Source organism: Scleropages formosus, chromosome 16 (genome assembly GCF_900964775.1).
Source record: "Scleropages formosus chromosome 16, fSclFor1.1, whole genome shotgun sequence".
Classification (NCBI taxonomy): domain Eukaryota; kingdom Metazoa; phylum Chordata; class Actinopteri; order Osteoglossiformes; family Osteoglossidae; genus Scleropages; species Scleropages formosus.
Genome location: NC_041821.1, coordinates 2,535,335 through 2,555,635, shown reverse-complemented (window position 1 = coordinate 2,555,635; position 20,301 = coordinate 2,535,335). Strand labels below are relative to the sequence as shown.

General features: G+C 50.9%; 3 protein-coding genes and 1 long non-coding RNA gene across 10 annotated transcripts; 1 reads left to right on the top strand and 3 right to left on the bottom strand.

Moving 5' to 3' along the window:
• Window positions 1-3: 3 nt before the first annotated feature.
• On the bottom strand, window positions 4-2,771 carry LOC108924512 (uncharacterized). 2 transcript variants are annotated; one of them, XR_001965306.2, is made up of 4 exons: window positions 2,601-2,771; window positions 913-1,038; window positions 466-661; window positions 4-313 (listed from the first exon to the last, which is right to left on the bottom strand). It is a non-coding gene; the product is annotated as an uncharacterized LOC108924512 (long non-coding RNA). The 2 variants fall into 2 exon arrangements; XR_001965305.2 differs by having other exon boundaries at window positions 4-661.
• Window positions 1,481-4,789, top strand: ankrd37 (ankyrin repeat domain 37). Its single transcript, XM_018735941.2, has 4 exons — window positions 1,481-2,261; window positions 2,780-2,932; window positions 3,773-3,864; window positions 3,947-4,789. Exons 1-4 carry the CDS (start codon window positions 2,235-2,237, stop codon window positions 4,173-4,175), a joined length of 501 nt encoding a protein of 166 aa, XP_018591457.2. The 5' UTR covers window positions 1,481-2,234; the 3' UTR covers window positions 4,176-4,789.
• Window positions 4,790-4,887: 98 nt separating this feature from the next.
• On the bottom strand, window positions 4,888-9,349 carry ufsp2 (ufm1-specific peptidase 2). Of its 3 annotated transcripts, none has more exons than XM_018735937.2 (12): window positions 9,055-9,349; window positions 8,786-8,858; window positions 8,314-8,497; window positions 7,866-7,929; window positions 7,457-7,650; window positions 7,129-7,321; window positions 6,485-6,631; window positions 6,213-6,377; window positions 5,682-5,806; window positions 5,466-5,542; window positions 5,193-5,317; window positions 4,888-5,076 (listed from the first exon to the last, which is right to left on the bottom strand). In XM_018735937.2, the coding sequence occupies exons 1-12, from the start codon at window positions 9,055-9,057 to the stop codon at window positions 4,990-4,992; spliced, it is 1,437 nt and encodes a 478-aa protein (XP_018591453.1). In that variant the 5' UTR covers window positions 9,058-9,349; the 3' UTR covers window positions 4,888-4,989. The 3 variants fall into 3 exon arrangements, with proteins under 3 accessions (XP_018591453.1, XP_018591455.1, XP_018591454.1); XM_018735939.2 differs by having other exon boundaries at window positions 4,990-5,076; window positions 7,457-7,575; window positions 9,055-9,348; XM_018735938.2 differs by having other exon boundaries at window positions 4,990-5,076; window positions 7,496-7,650; window positions 9,055-9,347.
• Window positions 9,350-11,204: 1,855 nt separating this feature from the next.
• Window positions 11,205-19,596, bottom strand: pdlim3a (PDZ and LIM domain 3a). Of its 4 annotated transcripts, none has more exons than XM_029259096.1 (7): window positions 19,399-19,596; window positions 16,065-16,216; window positions 15,584-15,668; window positions 14,769-14,956; window positions 12,534-12,661; window positions 12,194-12,308; window positions 11,205-12,094 (listed from the first exon to the last, which is right to left on the bottom strand). In XM_029259096.1, exons 1-7 carry the CDS (start codon window positions 19,489-19,491, stop codon window positions 11,905-11,907), a joined length of 951 nt encoding a protein of 316 aa, XP_029114929.1. In that variant the 5' UTR covers window positions 19,492-19,596; the 3' UTR covers window positions 11,205-11,904. The 4 variants fall into 4 exon arrangements, with proteins under 4 accessions (XP_029114929.1, XP_029114930.1, XP_018591557.1 ...); XM_029259097.1 differs by having other exon boundaries at window positions 12,194-12,305; window positions 19,399-19,595; XM_018736041.2 differs by lacking the exon at window positions 14,769-14,956 and adding an exon at window positions 14,143-14,210 and having other exon boundaries at window positions 19,399-19,593.
• Between the last annotated feature and the right edge of the window lie 705 nt (window positions 19,597-20,301).

The following is a 20,301-nucleotide window of genomic DNA, read 5'->3' as shown; positions in this document are numbered from 1 at the left end:
TATCATAAAGTAGAGTAATATTAAAATAAGCACTGAGTCTATGGATGGTGCACACTAGTCACGTTTGATTTTGATCTTCATACCTTTACTGCATGTGAAAGATGGTCATGAAAAAAATACTACAAGAAAAACTTTAACTCCTTTGAACTGTGGTGCTCAGTTAAGGTTACTGTGGACAGCCAGGAAAACATACAGATGGATGTTGGGTTAAATCAAGTTAGAACTCTCACAGGAATCATAGATGATGACAATAAGGTCATCATAGATCACAAGAAGACTGGATTCTCTCTAAAAGATAGTGATGATGGAAAAGCTGGAGGAAGAAAAAAAAGGATGAGGAGCAACCAGATCAACGGAGTCAAGACAGAGGACATTAGAGGAGGACAGAAGAATCTGGAGCATCTTTACATACATGGTCAAAAAGAGTAAATATCGACTCAATGGCACTTAACGACATCAGCATACCTTGCTGGCAGATTATGTTGCACATATTTATAGAGCTTTATTTCTCAGAGCATTTTGAGCCTCAGCTGAATTCCAACTCATGGCGATACTCCTGTTAGATAGCCACCATCTCCGACAGCAGGACTTCTCCTGGTTGCACTCAGTTTTGGACACGGGTGCCAGTAGGGCTTGTGGAGGACATCCACCTTCAGTTGCCCTGGAATTAAAGCCCAGCGCTCAGCAAAAGGCTCAGATTCTGAAATGAAACTATCGTCTGATAGATACAGTGGCACTTCTGGCAGAAAGGATGTGTGGAGTCAGAGGACTGCCCCAGGTAGGGTTCATTGCACTCATTGCCACCTCCTGGGCATCGCAGACTGGCAGTGTCCTTCTTACACTGTGGAAGCTCAGGTGTGATGTTATCAGAGTGAGGCTGAAGTCCAGACAAGTGCTCGGTGAAGGACACACCTGTTCACTGACACGGAGGAGCCTGAAACCGTACGCAGTGCAGTTGATGCCCCACAAGGCCACTGGAGCGTTAATGAAACATCCCGTTGGTAATTCTTCAGCCTCTGATCCTCTGCAGGAAGGGATCTGTCAAGTGCCAAGATGAACGGTCAAAACTTTCACCACATGTAACATGTGACCCAGTTCAGTAAACTTACATGCGCCCCATGGCCTGGTTTCACTTCTTCCCCTGCTGCACAATGTCTTTAAATAAATGCACATTTTACACCAAGAATCCTCCAGTGGGTTCTCTATTCCTCCAGACTAGTTTTTAGAAAATATTATAAATATACATGTTTGACTTTTATTTGTATTTTTGCTATCTGAATATATTATTAATCTCATCCATTCTCCAAAGTGACTTAATGTGTCTTGATCAGAGAAACTATAGCAGAAGCATGGATTCGAACCAGGAACCAACCATTGCAAGGAGACAGCAGTAACTATACATGACCTGCAGATATTGTGTACATATCTACAGCAAGTAACTCAATTTGTCAATAATCAATAAACTCGGATGACAGCACGTTCACGGATTTGTCGGGTCGCCACATCCGTTTTCGACACTCATCTCAACTTTCTTGCGCAATCCTCCACGAGAAGCTTCAAGCTCTCGCCGTCGCCGGGTAACAGTCTCCAGGACAACCGCTTACACGGTCTCCATGACAACCGCACGAGCCCCTCGTCGAACTTCGAACTCACCGCTGGAACGCAGGACGGAGTGAAATGTGAATGTTCGTAGAAACACGGTGCAACCGTATTTGTCACGTCTACATGATTTCACTGTTGTCGCATGTACTGTTAAAAAAGCGAATAATAAAGCTTCAATTCAGACGTTGTATGGAGCCCAGAAAGCGGCATATCATTTTAAAAAAGCATAACGTTTATTGGTTAATGTCTTTTTTCGCTTGAAACGACTTTAGTTTAAATAACATGCGTGTCGCTAATGTTTTCTATTTATATAAATGCGCCCATCGAATGCAGCAGAAATGAGCGACGTGCGGAAGTGTGTACGTGTGATTCTGCACAGCGCGCGCCGCTCGTGGGCGGGGGCGGGCAGCGCTCGGCGGTCACGTGGTTACACGGAGCTCCAGGACACAAGGCGCACGTGCGGCCGTTTGTACACTCGGGCCGCGCGACACTGGAGCGCGACGGTTCATCTCCTCGAGCCTCTGTCGTCTGGCTGACGTCAAAAAAAAAAAAAAAAAAAAAAAACAAATTAAATCTTTTCTTCTGAACTGGTTGAGTTTCTACCCTTACTCACTGTTCTCCTCTCCGTCATAATGTTTCTGCTGGATTCGGACTCTCAGGTACGTGTTTTTAACAACAGTTTCGCGCTCCTCGGGACACTGTCACTGTGACTGAGGTAAAACAAGTTTCGCTCGGAACGGATAGCGAAAACTGTCACAACAGCCCCGGACCGTGTAAACTAACGTAACGAACTAACGAACAACCTTGCAGTCCTTAACTGTTTTATCCTCTGCGACTCCAGAGTTGTGCACTTGACTTGGCGATGTACGTAACGGTTTTAACAGCCGTACCGTACGGCACGTATTACGTAAAACTACTTAGTTTAACCGTCCATAGCCCTTCTCAGGACCTCATCGCGTTTGTTACCCGTGTCCAGACTAGTGTACGTCAACTCTTACCCGCTCTCCGCTGCGGTGTCACGCAGCGCGCGTCCCGCCGGCGCCGACCCGTGGCCCTGCCGGAGCGGAACCGCGCGCGCGCGCCCGCACGTAGGTTGGGTACAAGAAGTGCTCCGCTCGGTGCAGTGTGTTCCTCGAGGACGGAGCTCACGCCACTGTTTGTGTTTGTGCGCGCGCAGCTGGACTGTCTGAGCCACCTTCTGGAGGCCGGCGACGCTGTCAGCTCCACGGTGGACCCGTCGGGACAGTCGCCGGCACATGTGGCCGCCTGGGGGGGTCAGGCCTCGTGGCTGCTGTGGCTGCTGCAGACGGGCGCCGACGCCAACCAACAGGTACAGTATATAGTCACGTGGAGCCTGTGCTCCTGTCACTCTGGACAGTGTCCCTGTCGCCACTGCTCACTCGCTCACTGAAAGAGAGTTGCTGTGAGTTGGAGGCCCGACTCTGTTTGCAGCTCTTTGTTTTTGTTAAACCCAAAGTTGCTTTTACCCTTAGTCACGATCCTAAAAGCTTACTTATAGAAATGACCCTTCGGTGATTGACTTTAGGTTAGCTTCTGCAAAAATAGTCATTAAGATTCCGTCAACTTTGAGCTCAGTTAAAACGAATTTAAATTCTCTGGAAATGGTGTCTTCACAAACTACTACTTGATGCAGACTTGAACGACTCGCCCTATAAACGTGCAGCGTTTCTCGACTTATTGATCGCTGACACTCGGGAACACCAGACGCGACATGTAAACAAACGTTCTGGAAATGAGCTGAGTTAAGGCGGTCCCACATTCCTGTTCGGCTGCTCTTTGCGGCCATCTGACATGAGAAACCAGCGTACTGTCAACTTCTGGTAAATATATAATAATCACAGGTCACACCAGCGCGTTTTTGTAACAGCCAGATACAACCTATACTTCTGAGCATGCTCAACAATATTAGTGATTATTCAACTGTATAAATGTGCAAAGGTATGAACGTTTGGTGGCTTGGAAAAAAAAAACGTAATTGAATGTTCACATCTGAACAGCCATCGCAGAAATAGCTAGCTCATTGTCTAACATCTGACTCTCATCATGATCACGTTATCATCTAACAGTGACACCTTTCCAGAGCATGTTTCTTTCTTTTAAAGAGGAATTTTGTCACTTTTGACATTTTGCTTTTCATCTGTGTCCACAGGACTCGTACGGCGAGACACCCGTTCATAAAGCAGCAAAAGCAGGAAGTCTGGAATGCATCAGCGTCCTCGTGGCCAGTGAGGCTCGACTTGAGTGAGTGTCTCTCAACGAGGTTTAGGCTGTGGCTGTATTGATCACTTTTGATTTTCTAACATTGATTTATTTGTTGGGCCAGGATTTGTAACAACGAGGGGAAGACGGCAGAAGAGCTGGCATGGGCCTCTGGCTTCCCGGAGTGCGGCCGGCTCCTAGAGACCCTCACATATATCCAGCGCTGCGGGAGCTCTGCGGTGGGCAGGGCTCCCCGGCATGGGGGGGAGCCCTTTCACTGCACACTGGCTGGACAGAAGAGGGCATCCAGTAGCCCAGGGGCACAGGATGGGAAAAGACGGCGGGAGTGGTGACTGTGACTGATGACTGCTTAAATGAGAAAACTGAGAGCTGTTGGCTTTTGGATCGAAACCCTTCAAAGTGTGCCATTCTGATAATGCCTTTTTCTTTACCCTCCCTGAACCACGGGAAAACCATTGCTGGGAGGAGCTGATGTTGCATCCTGGGACAGTGTTACATGCAGGTCAATGGTGACAATTGAGGAGGCCTGGCAGACACCATATCTCTTTTACATGGTTCCTCACTGTCTTACTACTGTATGTGTGCTGCTGCAACGTTTTTAAATGATTGTAACGTAGTTATGACAGCAATAGTCTGCCTCTCCATAGCTGAATCTAACCACTGCTCACAGTGTGTGTGTGTGTGTGTGTGTGTGTTGGTTGTACATGGTGGAGCAGTTATCTTCTGTGAAGACCATTGTGGGAAGGTTCAAAATCTGTAATGGCTATGGCACTTGCTGGGCTAATGAGTGAGCACTTGCTGAAATGTATAACTTCTGTGTTCCATCTTAATTCAGGTTTAAATAGGAGGAACACTATTGAAAGGAACTGAAGTTCATACTGAAAATGTGTGAAACTAGTGCTGTGAAAGTAGCAGTACAAGCTAATGTAACACATGTGCTGGGCTCTGTGTGTTTGACAAGCTGTGCTGTGTTAAATTTGTGCATCTTCATTGAGGAGTTAAGCATGTTGAATACAATTTTTCACACTTAAAAAATAAAACTTCTTTTTAAAGTGCCTTGTGTGTTTATTTAAGCACATTATTATTCTAGTAAAATGCAACTGATCTTCAGGAGTGAGTGACATCACTATGATGTCACAGCCCACCTCATATGGCCCTTGGTCGCTGGGGCAGGCAGAGGTTGTAGTAGGCCCGTTGGTCCCAGAAGTCCGGCCCCTTCCAACCACACCAGCCCTGGAGAGACAAGTCAGGGTGGGGTAAGACATAGTTTTGACAAACACCACAATATCACAACTCAATTTGCACTTCACAGAAAAATGCAGCCTGGGTTTGAGGTCTGTAACCCACACCTTGTCTGTGATGACCTGCAGGTCCTCTCCTCCGGTGTAGTGTGGATCCAGGACCAGGAACTTAATCTCACCCGAGGTCTCGCTCCACATCACTCCCAGAATGGTGTGTGCCAAAACGCCCCCTCCTGGACGAGAGGGAAACAGCAATCAGGCTACTGTAGTGCTTTGGAATTCTAGAGCCCTCTAGTGGCGGAGAGGACAAACAGCTGTGCACTAAAATAACCACTGAAAGTGGAACATTCCAGAGTGTTTTTGAAAGGCTGTTGTACCCACCAATCATTATGGGTGTCCCTTCTGTCGAGAAGTGATTGGCTAGTTCTCTTCCCTTTGTCGCAAGATCCGACCCTTGACTTTAGAGAATTCAGGAAAAAAAACAAGAGAAGTTAATGTGGACCGAACACCGTGTTTTACCACAAGATAGTTCCAAAACTAGACTCTATAACTTGACTCTGCATGACCAAAAGAGATAAAGAACTTGGGAGAACAAACCTCACAAAGAGAATCTTGGACGTGATCCCCAGCAGGTGGCTCAACACAGCCTGCACTTCGATGGAGCCGATCCACTGCCGCGACCCGACAAAGGAGGCCGGCTTGTCACCCACATCCACCAGTGCCTGCGTAGCATCACACAGTGCTCAAGGAAAGCTGGAAACCCTGCTTCCTTTTCCCCTACAAGCTCGTCCCACATTATAACCAGCTGTTTCAGAAGCCAGTTATGTCTCTCTTCCTTTCTTAATCTCCCTAATTATTTTCCTGAGACCCAGATATTAATTTCTGTCCACTGTAGAGGACATGTTTTTAATTCTCTCCCAAACTAATGCCACAAGCCTTGACTCACCTTAAAGAGACTACTCTATGTTTTTAAATGACACCACATTTTTTGGGTCGGTCCTAGAACAACTTATTAAAAATCCTGGAAATGTATCCAAAAATCTTTTTTTACTGGGTCTCAAAGGGTTATAGTAACAGCCAGCAGTACCTGCTGGGCCAGTCATTCACAGGTGGGACAGTGCGCACTACCTGCTGGATCTCCTTGTGGGAGGGCACTACACGCTCCACATAGCCCTGCTGCTGGAACCAGGAGCAGATAGTCTGCAGGGAGCGGTAGGCGCAGCCCCAGCCATTGTCGTCCATACGGTCCTGCATGTAGTGGTGGTAGCTGTAAATGCCCTGGACCAAATACAGCTGGTGACAAGGGACCAAAGAAAAAAAAAAAAGTCACAGGATGAACATACTGCAGCAGTCACTTCATCAGCTAATTTCAGCGTAACCTACAGCTACTCCAAACTGACCTTGGTACCCTCCAGGGAGGGGTGATTGAGGGCTAGGTGGGGGCTTCTCAGGTAGCCATCTCTATAGGGCTCATCAGGGAAGTGGTAGGCATTGGCCCGTCTCATACAGGACCTGTCGTCCGGCAGCTCCAACCTTCTGTGCAGCTCCTGTTGGAAACCAGTGTCATGGACCTTGTGAATAGTGCAGAATGAACTCTCCACTCTCTGCTCTTATGACCTTGCAGCTGTTGAATGCGCCGGCATTATTAGTGGGTACATATGGGTTGAAACTGCATGCAGAGTATCTTTCTGTGGATTCAAAAAAGCCGTTTCTTCTTTATGACCCCGACGAGCGCTTTGAGTGAGCGATGTGCTTTACTACACCATGTTTTAGTCCTTTACATACACGTGACATGCTGAGTATGCTTAGTCACACTTATCTTAGGGTACTATTTACAGTCAAAGGAATGAAGGCTGGCCAGCTGGTAGCAGAGCGAGTATACGTGTTCCCTTGGAACCGAAAGACCCAGGAATGGGTGTCAGCTCTGCAAATAACCTCACAGCCCAATCGCCCATGTAATTCCCAACAGGAGTCCACATGATGGCAGTACAGGACTGATACCCCAGCCCCTCTGCCTGACTGTGAGCAAAGTACTAGTACCCACCTTCCTAACAGGCTCCAGCTGGGTATCAGGCACCCCAGCTGGGTACACCGCGGTGATAAGGCCCACCGGCTCTGGTAGCAGGAAGTGAAAGGGCTCAGGTATGGGCAGGGAAGTGCCGCTCCTGTGCCGCAGAACAACTTCTTCCATGTTCGTCAGCTGAGTGCACAGGGCCTCGACCAGATGTGTACAGACGCTGCAGCCATCACCACCCAGAGCAGAATGATATTCGTAATTAATGAAAAACTAAATATTCAATACCGACTTGTAAGTCACTTTGCGAAAGGCACCTGCTACATGAATAAGTGTACATGTAAATATGCAATTTCACCATTTCATCTCAGATTCAGGAAGTCCACAGCACACATACTCTCCAATGGTCTCATCCATGTGCGCTGACACCACACAGTCTGCAGGCAGTTTCATCTTCACAAAGTGATGCTTCCCTTCCTGCCGGAAGAGCATGGGAGCGGAGCAAAGGACGGGTTCCGTCACCTCCGTCAGCAGGTCAACATTAATGATGCTCTGGGCCAGTAGAAACACACACACACACACACACACACACACACACAGAGTTTCACTCCTGGAGGGTTATAAGCTCCTGTACTGAGAGTGTATATTATTGAAAGTGGCTGCAGGTTCTAATGGCATTGAGTATTGGGCTGCATTTAAACAAATGAAACTGCAACACTGCTGATCGGACACATTTTCGGATTGAGTTGGTCCAGGGAAATACTCACTGTGGTGCCATCCTTCTTGTCCTTCTTTTTCGAGGACCTTTTCCCACTGTCGCCTTCATTAATCCTAAATAATTACAACAGTGACAATAAATTTGGTTCTAAATCGAAGTTCTCATTAGCAAAGCATGCCCACATCCGGCAAATCACCGTTTCCCATTTTATTCATTTATTATATGTGACAATGAAAAGGAATGCTCATTTAATAATACACCATATGCAGCAGAGTGACAAACTCCAGTGCTCGAAGGTGACAGGAAGGGGTTAATTTCCATCAGAGCCTCATTCATAGGCATTAATAACTACATAATAAGTTCAGTAAAGTAATAAACAGTTCATGTTGTGCAAAGAGGAAACGCTTACTGTACAAACACTGAGGAAAAAGAGGCGGCGGTAATATTAGGGCTCTTTACATAGGATAACAAAAAACAGCTCTGAGCCTCATACGGACTGGATGTGCTGCTGGAGCTCTCTGCAGGTCGTGTTTTCCGTGACGCCTTGCCGTGTGGCCTGGAGGCTTCTGTTAGGCCACAAGAAAACGGGGCTGTTCTGAACACCGAAGACCAGCGATGGGGACCGCACTGCGGAGCGGACGGACTCGAAGGCCTTCCCGAGGGTCTGCTTCACATACGATTCTGGGGCGGGAGAAGAGAGAACAGACTCAGGAAGAATCGAGAGCTCTAAACCCTCGTGACATGAAAAGACCCTTGACTCAATCTCCACTCTACAGAAGTGCAAACAATCCTGGGACAGAGGAGTAACACAATTTTTACAAGGTGCTGTCACTGAGAGATATGCTTTAAAGCCACTACTAGGAAGCCAACGTATCCGGTGCTTCTCTTTCAGCTCGCTGTGCTATCCTGACCCGTCTGCCTTCTGTTCATACAGTGTCGAGGTGTTCCAGTGAAGAGTCTCACACAAACCATCTGTTCTGTCCAGCTGACAGGTGAAGTCCAGGCCCCCTCTGACTCGGAACATGACATGCTTTTCAACCACCTGAAATACAAAGAAAGGATGATGATGATAATAATAATAATAATCACTCAGGAGCCCATTCAAGATAGCATGACAGATCAGATGATGCATTGAATGATGCATTGCATGCCAAAGCCAAAATATTAAATAACATTAAAACTTGTTTTTTGCTAAAACACGGTGATAAAAGAAGCGGAGCCATTCAAAATAAACGTACCATAATGCTGTGTGTTACAATAAACTACGGACTGTAAAAGTAAGACATATTCCCCAATGTGAACTGGACGTGGCTTTGAACGGCCTTTGATGACGTCATAATCTAGCGCCGGAAGTGAACCGTGAGGGGCTGTGTGATTGGCTGTTTTTTGTCACGAGTTCCGGAAAAAAAATTAGATGTGTCTTGAATTTATCAATGTTGTCACGCGTAACGTATGGAAAATAACATTTAATACCCAGTGTCATAATAAATCGAAATTCAAATGAAAACTGACGGTAATGACTTTCAGCCACATACTGAAACGCTCTAATTCGGGGTGGGACGAATATTGAATGGAATGGAATGGAATGGAATGGAATTGAATTGAATTGAATTGAATTGAATTGAATTGAAGACGTTGTTATTGTACTGCTGTGCAAATGTGGTACTCCCTGAGTTCTTTAGACGACAATGTAAAACACAACACTTAAGTATAAAAATAGAAAATTAAAATAAAATAAAATAAAAAACAGTTTAAACAAATAATACATTAAATAAACCATATCCACAAAAAGAAAAAAAAATGTAATTACGTGTTTTACATTTTCCCCTGAAATCAACTAGGCAGCAGGAGGAAAACGATCATACTTTTTTTTACATTGTTCAATGTTAAATTTATATTTACATTATTTTTGACATAAAACTCAAAATGTGGCGCTCGATGAACTCGTCACGCTGATAACACGTTGAGCGACAACTCCCAAAGTCACAAAAGTGCGGGAGCTTTGAAGGTCATCGAGGTTAGGGCCTAAATCCTCCGGGGCTCCGCTCTAATCCGCCGAGCGATGATGTGTGTCCCTTTCGTCTTCCTTCCCCTCAAACCGTTTCCTTTTCTGGTCATCGGTGTGTCCTGCTGCACCGTCACACAGAAGCTCACACACACACACACACACTGTTGTGTAAACGAAAACATATGACAGCCGACACAATTTGAGGACTAACACGCGGACTCGACGGCGTGAAATAGGGGGGTTTTTTTTCCGCCTAACAACGCTGCAAAGGTAAAGAAAGTGTGTTGTGTTTTTTGTTCTTTCTGGGGAAGTGTCAGAAGAGCTGCACGTGTGTAGTGGACAAAAGCGCGAGAAGAAATGCTGCGAGTCTCCTTGGACAGTGGCGTCAGCAGAAGAAAGAAATAAACACAAACTCTGAGGGGACTCGAGATGGTGATGGATGGCGTAGACCCTGAGGTGCATCCCCCCCCTTCCGACAGTCCCATCAACTCCTCCTTCTCCAACAGGACGTTTTTTAGGGCTTCCGTTGTTGGCCTTGGAGTCCCGGCGATTCCAGAGGAGCTTTTTCTGCAGAAGTCATTACTATTATTATTATTACAAAATCTTCCCTCCAGCGTGGGCTCCTTTCTGCACACAGCTTCTCTTCATCTGGATATGAGCATTTAACCTCTGGACAGGCTCTTGTGCTCTTATCGCGGTGCAAATTCCTTGGTTTAGTTCTGCAGGTCTTCATACGCACTGGAAGTGAGGTCTGGTCCACGATCACACTATCTCTCGGGGGACGAAGGAAATGCCCCTTTCTTAGTTACCGAAAACACAACGAGCCGTCATCCAACACGCTAAATGCTTCACTTGGACTGAAACGTGCTGCGTTACGGTGTAGTTTCTGCGGTTAAAAATAGACCTATGTGCACTGCAGATAATTATAACGAGGTAATATCATAATTTAAGAGGATATATTTAGAAAAATGACTCAAAGAGACTATGTGCCCTATAAAGAATGCTGCCTGCCCGGGGGAGGATGGTTTTAGGAGGAGGAGAGGACAGCTGTTTATTTATTAGTCGAGCTCTGGCGATCGAGACACACGCCTGCTGTTCCATGGTGGAGGGTAACGCTCTCAGGAGGACAGGGCTGGACGGGAAAGCCTTTTCCGAAAAACCTCGTCAGCCGATCGGAGCGCTTTTCCGTCGCCACCTGTGGTCCGCCACTCAGGAACATCCACCGTGTCACCGCTGCCACCACGATGCGATTGCTGGCTCGTGTTTTCCACACTCACCTTTGCGAGCCTGCGAAAGCACACGTGACGAGTTGCTCATGCCTCGCGTTTCATGCGGCCCGTAAACACAGCGCTCTTTTGCACGGGACACCTAAAATGCACAGCAGGTGGAACTGATGTTGCTTTATTTAGAAGAGTAGGAGTGCAAGACATAAAGGAACAACTTATCTACAGTGAAAAGTCCACAAAAGCAAAACTCATAATCTGTAGCATTACTTGCACAGTCGATACAGACATTACGGCAAAACCCTGCAGAAATACTGGTGATCAATATGCAACTTGACAGTCGGTTTAGTTCCCGGTGAAGCACGGTTTCGCCCGTCTTGATTTTTACCTTTGTCTGCAGTGCGAAGCGAGTCTGAGCTGCTCGCCTGCGTAGACCGATTTAGAGAACAAATGGGAGCAAGTCGCCGAGGGCAGCGTGCGGTGGTGGTGTGTGAGCGTGGTGAGAAGAGTGTGTTGTCGTCAGGGACAATGTGCCGCTCTCCTACGAGCTCCTCCGGTGTGTGTGACCGTTCACCCGAGCAGCTCTTACTCATTCAGGGAACCTTGTGTGGACCGACCTTCTGGGACGTGTCGGAAACACAGCGACCCGAGCAAACTGCGGTGCCACCCACGATCCTCAGTGCCACGATTCAGCCAAACTGCAGACGGGTGTGTGACCGTAGTTCCTCGATTTGTCTTCGGCTGAAAGGAACACGAAAGCGTCGCATTTTAGTGTCAAAAAAGAGGAACCAGCTTTCACTGGCTGGGCTGAGGTCAGGACAGACTGCAGTTTGGCTGAATTGGGTTCGATGGGGGCGCTACTTGTTGGGGTAGGTGGTGATGAGGTCATGCCCCTCCGGGGGTCTCGTCCGGGCGCGGGCGTGGGTCTCGCAATACAGCTGCCCTTCCACGAAGAAGTAGCCCTTCTGCTTGAGGTTCACGTCGCAGTCGGAGCACACGAAGCAGCCGGGGTGGCGGAACTTGTCTCGCACCTTCACAACCGTCCCCCTGGAGGGACGAGGGGAAGCCGGACGCCCGTCAGTCACGTTCGCTAGAGCGCAGTTAAACTGGACTCCATTTCCCAGCAGCCTCAGCGGCAGTACTCACACGATGCCGTTGCCGCACTTGTCGCAGAGGGGCAGCTTCTGGAGGGTTCCTGCAGGTGGCGGGGGCTTTGTGACGGGTGCCTTCACCGATCTGGTGACCAAGGGACGGGTACCTGCTGGAACAGTCACCTGAGCTGAGGCTACACCACGACTGACGTCGGGTTGTTGGTTCGAATTCCAGCTGTAACCGGGGAAGGCGTTCCTGCGCAGCCCTCCCCGCACTGAGCGTCTTTTGCCCTTTGCGGACATCATTCCCAGTCCAGCAGGCACCGTTACTACAAAACGCGGTTCGCTACATGCTGTGGTGCCGCCGTCAGGCAAAGCGAACGGGAGGCGCTTACCATCGCTGTCCACAAACTCCTGCAGGGCCTTGAAGGAGCCCGACTGGCGCGGCACGTGCGTCTCCTCCTGGCTCTCCTGCAGCATGCGGTACACGTGCGAGTCCTCGATAGACGACAGACGGCTGGTGCTGTAGGGGAAGATGGTGGAACCGGCGGAACCGGGAATGAGCAGCTGCCCCCACACACACACGCACACACACACACACACACACACACACACACACATACACACACACACACACATAATGCGTATGCGAAGAGCAGCACACACACATGCAGAAATTGCTCTAAGGCCACGTCCAGCCACAGAGGAGAGCCACGGAACAGTAACAAGACAGGTGATGGAAAGGAACAGAGAAGGACAGAGAAGGACAATCAGCCTGAGGTGCTGGGAAAGGACAAACACACAAAGGTAAAACCCTGGGCATCAAGAGCCTACAGTGGTCTTCGCTGGCCTTTAACGGACGATACGGCAACATTATGGTTTTCATGCTTTGCTGGATCTACTGGGTTTCAATGGGTTTAGCTAGCCTTCATTGGACTCTACTGAGCTCATCTGGTTTTCATTGGATTATAACGGGTTGAACTGGTTTTCAATGGACTGTAACGGGTTGAACTGGTTTTCAATGGATTATAATGGGTTGAACTGGTTTTCAATGGACTGTAACAGATTGACCTGGTTTTCAATGGACTGTAACGGGTTGAACTGGTTTTCGATGGACTGTAACGGGTTGAACTTGTTCTCGATGTACTGTAATGGGTTGAACTGGTTTGCAGTGGACTGTAACGGGTTGAACTGGTTTTCGATGGACTGTAACGGGTTGAACTTGTTCTCGATGGACTGTAACGGGTTGAACTGGTTTTCGATGGACTGTAATGGGTTGAACTGGTTTTCAGTGGACTGTAATGGGTTGAACTGGTTCTCGATGGACTGTAACGGGTTGAACTGGTTTTCGACGGACTGTAATGGGTTGAACTTGTTCTCGATGGACTGTAACGGGTTGAACTGGTTTTCGACGGACTGTAATGGGTTGAACTTGTTCTCGATGGACTGTAACGGGTTGAACTGGTTTTCGATGGACTGTAATGGGTTGAACTTGTTCTCGATGGACTGTAACGGGTTGAACTGGTTTTCGATGGACTGTAATGGGTTGAACTGGTTTTCAATGGACTGTAATGGGTTGAACTGGTTTGCAGTGGACTGTAATGGGTTGAACTGGTTTGCAGTGGACTGTAACGGGTTGAACTGGTTCTCGATGGACTGTAATGGGTTGAACTGGTTTGCAGTGGACTGTAATGGGTTGAACTGGTTTGCAGTGGACTGTAACGGGTTCAACTGGTTCTCAATGGACTATAATGGGCTGAACCGTAACCTGTAATTTCGTTGCATGGAGCAGCAGTACAATGACAATAAGGTCTTCAGTTCTTCAGTTGAATTCAATTCAACATTAATGACCTTCCCTGACCTCTATGGGGTGGTAGTAAGAATCAGGGCCCGGCTGTAGCTGGTCTGTCCTAGTAAAGTGGCGTGTTGTATCTTATTCTCACTCTGGCTCTACATGAAACAGGCTTCATGCAAAGCGTGCGAGGAGGTCTAAGGGTGCGTGACCTGCTTTGGCCGGCGGGGGTGAACGGCTTTGGCCTGACATTAAACTTGTGCTCGAAGTAGCCGAGGTCCTGTAAGACACAAGGGGGCGAAGGAGGTGTCAGAGCCAGAGACGGGGGATTTGTGATGGAGGCAGAAGGGACAGAGAGAGTTGTTATAGTGAGGATGCAGGGCTGCCCTCTCAAGGTGAGGAGATCAAACGTCAGAGACATGAGTTTAGAAACAGGAGAGGAAGAATGAGGATTACTGGTTGGGCGAGCAGACGAGATGAGGACCCCAGCATCCCTGCCCAGTCCTTGCAACCTGCCCCAGCCGCCTCTCCCCGACTTGTACTCACATTCTGCAAGACTCATGAACGGTGGACGAAGGACGTGACCGAATTTTGCTTTAAATCTGCAAAGGAAGGAATTCCACTCTAGATTTTCCTCCATCTGCAGTGAAATTCCCTCCAGGTTTCGAACATAATTCAACAATCCGCACGTGTTGAGTCATCTCAACAGTAGAATAGACCACAATGCTTAGCACTGTTATGCTAACGCTTTTTAACGCGGGGAGGGGGGCGACGGGATGGGGTAGGTGAAAGGGTGTCCGGGGTGTCCGGGGCGTCCAGCGGCTCCTCCGGCACTCACCCCTCCGGCTTGCTCTGCACGAGGCCCCGCAGCTGCCCCTGCAGGGCGTCCTGGATGTTGCCCGTCGAGTACAGGCCTATGGGCGAGTTGTAGGACGAGCTGACCACCTGCCTCTTGTCGTCGATGTTGGCTGCTGCCACAAACGGCTGGCTCCTCCGGTTGTGAGCCGAGCCAATCGGCTTCGATTCCTGCAGGCGGGGGCCCGGGTCAGGGGGAGTCAGACAGAAGCACGCTAGGGGGCAGCCCCCCAACGCAGACTCCCCGATCACAAGGACGGGTTTGGAAAAGAGGAATGAAACGAGCCGAAAGGATTTATCCCCCCGTGGCGGACGGTGTCCACAGGGACCCGTGACGAGCTCCCAAGGCGAAGGAGAAAACACGCTTAGACAATGCAGGGCCTGTGAATTAGAACCCGAGATCCCCGAAGGTTGTGGGTTATCACCCTTCCGACTCCACTTTCCAGCAGCTCCACTGTGGAATGAAGGTCCAAGATAACATTTTGACTCACGAGATCAACATGTGGTTAATCAAAGGGAAGTGAGGCGGACACATCACCGCGTGGCGCTCTGGGCTCCCACCAGGGGGCGGTCTGCTCCTCCACCGCGTTCCCTCCCCTCCCACTGCACGCGACACTTTTGGGGTGAAGCACTTAGTCGACGAGAGTGAGGGAGAAGTGACGCAGGTCAAAGGGGTGTGAACGTGGCGGTGCGACACGCAAGAGTGGCACCGGAAACGGCGCCATCACCAGGAGGCATCCGGTCGCCAGTGGGGTCTGGAGGCCTCGCCTCGCCCCCCCCCCCCCCCATCTCACTCACCTGCTGCTCCGCCTCCAGGTTCACCTTGAAAGGGTTGGGATTATCGCCCTCTGTGACGAACGGGGACCACAGCTTCGTCTCCGGCCTGCAACGACAGCGGAACGGCGCCACGTCACGCTTCACCTGCGCGCTGTGTGTTCGTGTGCCATGTGTGTCCACGCAGCGGGAGCGGAGCCGCGGCGGCCAGGCACAGTATCACACGGCGTAACATCTACCTGTGTTCATTTACCTGACGCTTTTCTCCAAAGTAACTTACAGTGTTCAGTGACTCACGCTGATTTCACCATGTAGCTGGGTCATTTTTTACCCTATCAATACAAGGTAAGTTCGTCGGTCAAGGCTACTGCAGTGGGGGGTGGGATTCAAACCCACATCCTTCGAGCGGAAGGAGGCGGCTCAACCCACGTTTCAACACACAGCCCTCTGGGGCCCCTCACCGCCGTGCGGACGCGGCAGTGGGGTGTCCAGTGTGACCTCTGACCTCTCGATCCTCAGGCTCAGCTGGTTGGTGGACTCTTTGATCTTGGTCTGGGCCTCACAGTGCAACATGTCCTCAGTGGGGACCCCGTCGATGGCCAGGATGACATCGCCGGGACACAGGTTGGCCAGGGATGCCTTGCTGCCAGGAGTGATCTGTACGGACACACACACACACACACACACACACACACAGAGCTGAACACTGTTTACTGCAGTCTCCACTGGAAGGCAAAAGACTGTAAACAAGATTCTTTGAGTGTTAACAATGCGACTGAAGTGCCAGATTCTCCAAATTGTTTTCATAGCTTCCAACTAAAAAAATCTTTTAGTAGCGATTTCAAGGAGTTGTTGGATTGATATTGTGAGCGGCGGGACGACGACAACGAAAGCTGACCGCCCTGCTGCACCACAGCCCCCGCTCTCTCTCCATCTGTCTCTCTCCCTCCCTCCCACTTTGCCCCCGCCCCACACTGCCAGACACACTTCGCCACAAGTCCGCAGCCCTGCGAGGTTCCGCAATATTTTTCCTGACATCGCCGTGACCTTGTGGGAGGACGAGATGATACGGCATGTTCTTCTGGTTCCCATAAGCACTGGTCACTCATGTGGAGCAAACACACACACGCACACGGGGGATGCACCGCTGTGCTCTTTCACACACTCAGGGCACCTCGAATCCACGTACAGAAGGGACTATAACGAGTGTGTAAAAAAACGCCGCTGTGCGGGACAGTACAAGTGTGGTTCGCGTTCCCACAGGTCACCGTGCCGCTTCGTCGCTGTTGTATCAGCACCGGGTCTTTGGGGTCGAGTTCGCAGCTCCTCATAGGGCTCCTGCTCCTCTCACGTACTGCGTTGACTCGTGTCCAAGTCTCGGAGCCTCCGTGTCAGTTTAATGGGGGGGTGCGTTCCAGAACCTTCCGAGCTGCACGAAGCTCCATCTGCGCTGCCTCCTCTAAAGAGGGTTCAGATGTAAACAGTTTCCTGCAAGACGACACACTCGCCACACAAACCGGGTGAGAGCCAGTCCCGCGGGGGAACGTTCCGGACTGTTTGTGCCCAGTGATACCCGGGGGTTCATGACAGCAACCAGAAGGATGGCAGAGCTGCTCCGATTCATCAGCGGTCGCCTGCACGAGAACGTGACCCAGGGGCGCGTTGGGTTGGGCGCCGAGCAGAGAGGGGCTTCCGGCTCCTTCCGTTAAGTCGCTGGGAACTTGTGGATTTCCGACCCGATGGGCTCACGTTAGCGGTACTTCACAGGAACACGAGTCCATTGTTGAGTGTGCGCTGTTTACTAGTTAGTATCACTATGATCAGTAACTAGTACTGATCTGACACCTGTATGCCAGGTCACTTACAGTGTTTGGTACAGTACTGTACTCTGCCTGCAGTCATTCACACATCTGTAAAGCGCAGCAGTGTAACACACACATTCACCAGAGTGTGGGAGGAAACCAGAGCACCCCCGAGAAACACCCCAGAATATGCAAACTCTACAGACACCGAGCTGGGATTCGATCCCACTTCCATTTGCACAGCCCACTGTGCCTCCCGCATGCTGGGCATCGATCTGACTCCGGTCCGCTGAGGGCGGCTTACGGGGACACGGCGGCAGGCAGCGGTAACAGGAGCCCTCGACGATACGAAAGAGCAGTAGGAAGTCGCGACCCACTCAGTTACAGGGGAAAGTGGAACTTGAACTCTAAGGGCCTTCGTTTCCAGCGCTATTTTCAGCAGCAGTGAGGTAACACCCCTGGAAATAGCATGCGAGGATATAGCGGAGGGATAGCGTAGCGCCAGTTAACCCCCCAGCGGATCAGAGCCCACACCCGCGGACACTGTCCCCTGGACAGCGCAGTTAGCGTTAGCTTTCCTCTCTCACCCAGACCCCGCAGCGTCACACCCCGCCGTCCCTGGGTCTTCACCACAACTCACGGGGCCGATTCACACCTCTGCCATTGTGCACGTCTGAGCGGTGGGACACGACCAGACGCTGACGGAAGGAGCCGCGATGCTGTCAGCCCTTCAAAAAAGAAGCTGATGTGAATCCATGGGAATGAGCAACAGGTGAGATCCCATCAGCAGGCAGCGCTAAGGTTACCTTCCTCCCCCAGGCCCCACCCCTCCCCTGGGCAGCACGATGAGTGCTGAGAAGAAGCCCCTAGGGTTGGACACCTGCTGCCCCGGGGGTGTGAACTCATATCCCTGCGGAAGCCAGCAGACATGATCTGCGCCTGCAGCACTTCTTGGGAACAGCTGCGGTCAACCCTCCCTCTGCCAAGAAAGGGCCTCCTCCACATTCGTGGGACGAGGGTGGAGCTCTGTGGCCGTCGGCGAAGCCTGATGGGATACGACTCCACACCCATCTGCCGCTGTCAAGGTGCGAACATCGCTTTTGCGGGAATTAATGGATGAAACTGCAGTGGCTTGCGTTGTCCTGCCCGAGGAATGTTAATGGAGGTGATGTGGCCCCTGTCCCTGACCCTTGACCTCTGCCCAGCATCGGGGTGTTTGTACAGCTGTCCAGGAAAGGTGTAAAGGTGTGTGTGTATGTGTATCTCTGCACAGTGGGTATCAGTGAGGCCCGTGTTTGTTCCCAGCACTGCAGCGTATGATGCAAAGAACTATTTTTACTCGATCCTGCGGGATTCCGAGTCGCTGCCCCCCCCACCGCCACCACCCCCCGCCAACCCGGAAGCCACCGGACCCCAGTGGCCCTTAACCACGTCAGTGTCCATCTTTGGGGGCAACGATGTCAGCTGCTTTAACGCAACACAGACCAGCCCTCGTTCTTCTACCCCTCTCCCGCTTCCCTCCCAATTACAGAAAGGGCTTTGATCCCACGGCCACCCCGAGTCCCAAATGCACGACACACAGGGAGGAGCGGCGACTTTGCTGAGTCCTGTCCGTGGTACGACAGCAGTGCCCCCCCGCGGAGCCCCGGACCATCGAGCGGAGAAGAAACACCGCAGCGGGGCCGGGTTCCGCCGTTCGGGCTGCGACTCACTCCCTACAGCGTGACGTGAACTGTTTATTTCAGCAAACCTCAACAAGGGGACTCGGCTGTTGAACAGGACCGCTGTTTGCTCACTTGGACTACGAACACAGCAGAAGGGGGTCAAAGCCCAACTCCTTCCCCACCTGGCGCAACTCCCACATCTCCTACCAGCCCCCCCCCCCGGCTCTCCTGGAGACAGCATTTGTCAGAAGTTCAGCTGTACGTTGGAGCGCACACACACACGCGTGCGCGCGCGCACACACACACACACACACACACACACGCGCTCGCGATCTCAAACCCTTGGCAGATGCTGGGGCCCAGGGACACTCACCCTGGTGATGGTCAGCGGCTGGTTGAAGTCCTTGCCCCCCGCCAGGCGGAAGCCCCAGGGGGCCGGACCGTGCAGGACCACGTTCTGCGGCATCCGCCCTCTTTTCACTCGTCCCCCAGCCGGTGGCGATCGGACGCTCAGCCTCGCACCCGCGCACACGCACACGCTCTGCGCCTCTGCCCGGGACCCTTTTAACTAGAGCCAGCGTGTGTGAGCTCCGCCCCCGAGCGACTCCCACCCTCCTGCAGTGAGGTCATCGGGCAGAGCGGGGTCCCGGGACGGCACGGTGCACGGCGTTCGCCCCCTTCCCTCACCCCCTACAATCCCGCTGTCTGTGGCCATCTGTTGGGGGGGTTTGGGGTGTGCAGGCTCACCTGTCAATCACCACAGGGGTCCCGCCCCAGAACAGCAGGAAGAGAGGCAGGTGTTCCCCAGGGCCGGGGGAAGGGAGCCCCGGAAGAGACTGCGTTCGCAGCCGTCTCTCCTGTGGCCACAGCTGGGGGAAGAGCTTCAGAGGTGCGACGTAACCACCCCCCCCGCCCACTTGCAGCCTTCATCTCTTCAGAAACTCTTCAGAGGCTTCATTAGAAACAAAAACAAGTTGGTCGCTGGGTCTCTCCTCACCGTACTGAAGCTGTAACTGCTGGGATGGGTTCAAACTCCACCCATAGGGATGTAACCCCCCCTCCCCACCCCATCACGGAAAGGGTCCAGCTGTGAAACCTCAACGAACATGGGGTGTTTGTTTGGCTGTGTATTTGCACCCGAACAGCTAAGAGCACCAGCTGGGAGACCGGTTAATGTTGCTGCCTTTGCATCTGAAGGTTGTGGGTTTGACTCCCCCTGCAATATCCTGGGTATTCAGCGCATTTATGCAAAATAAAAATCTTGCTGCTGCTTCCA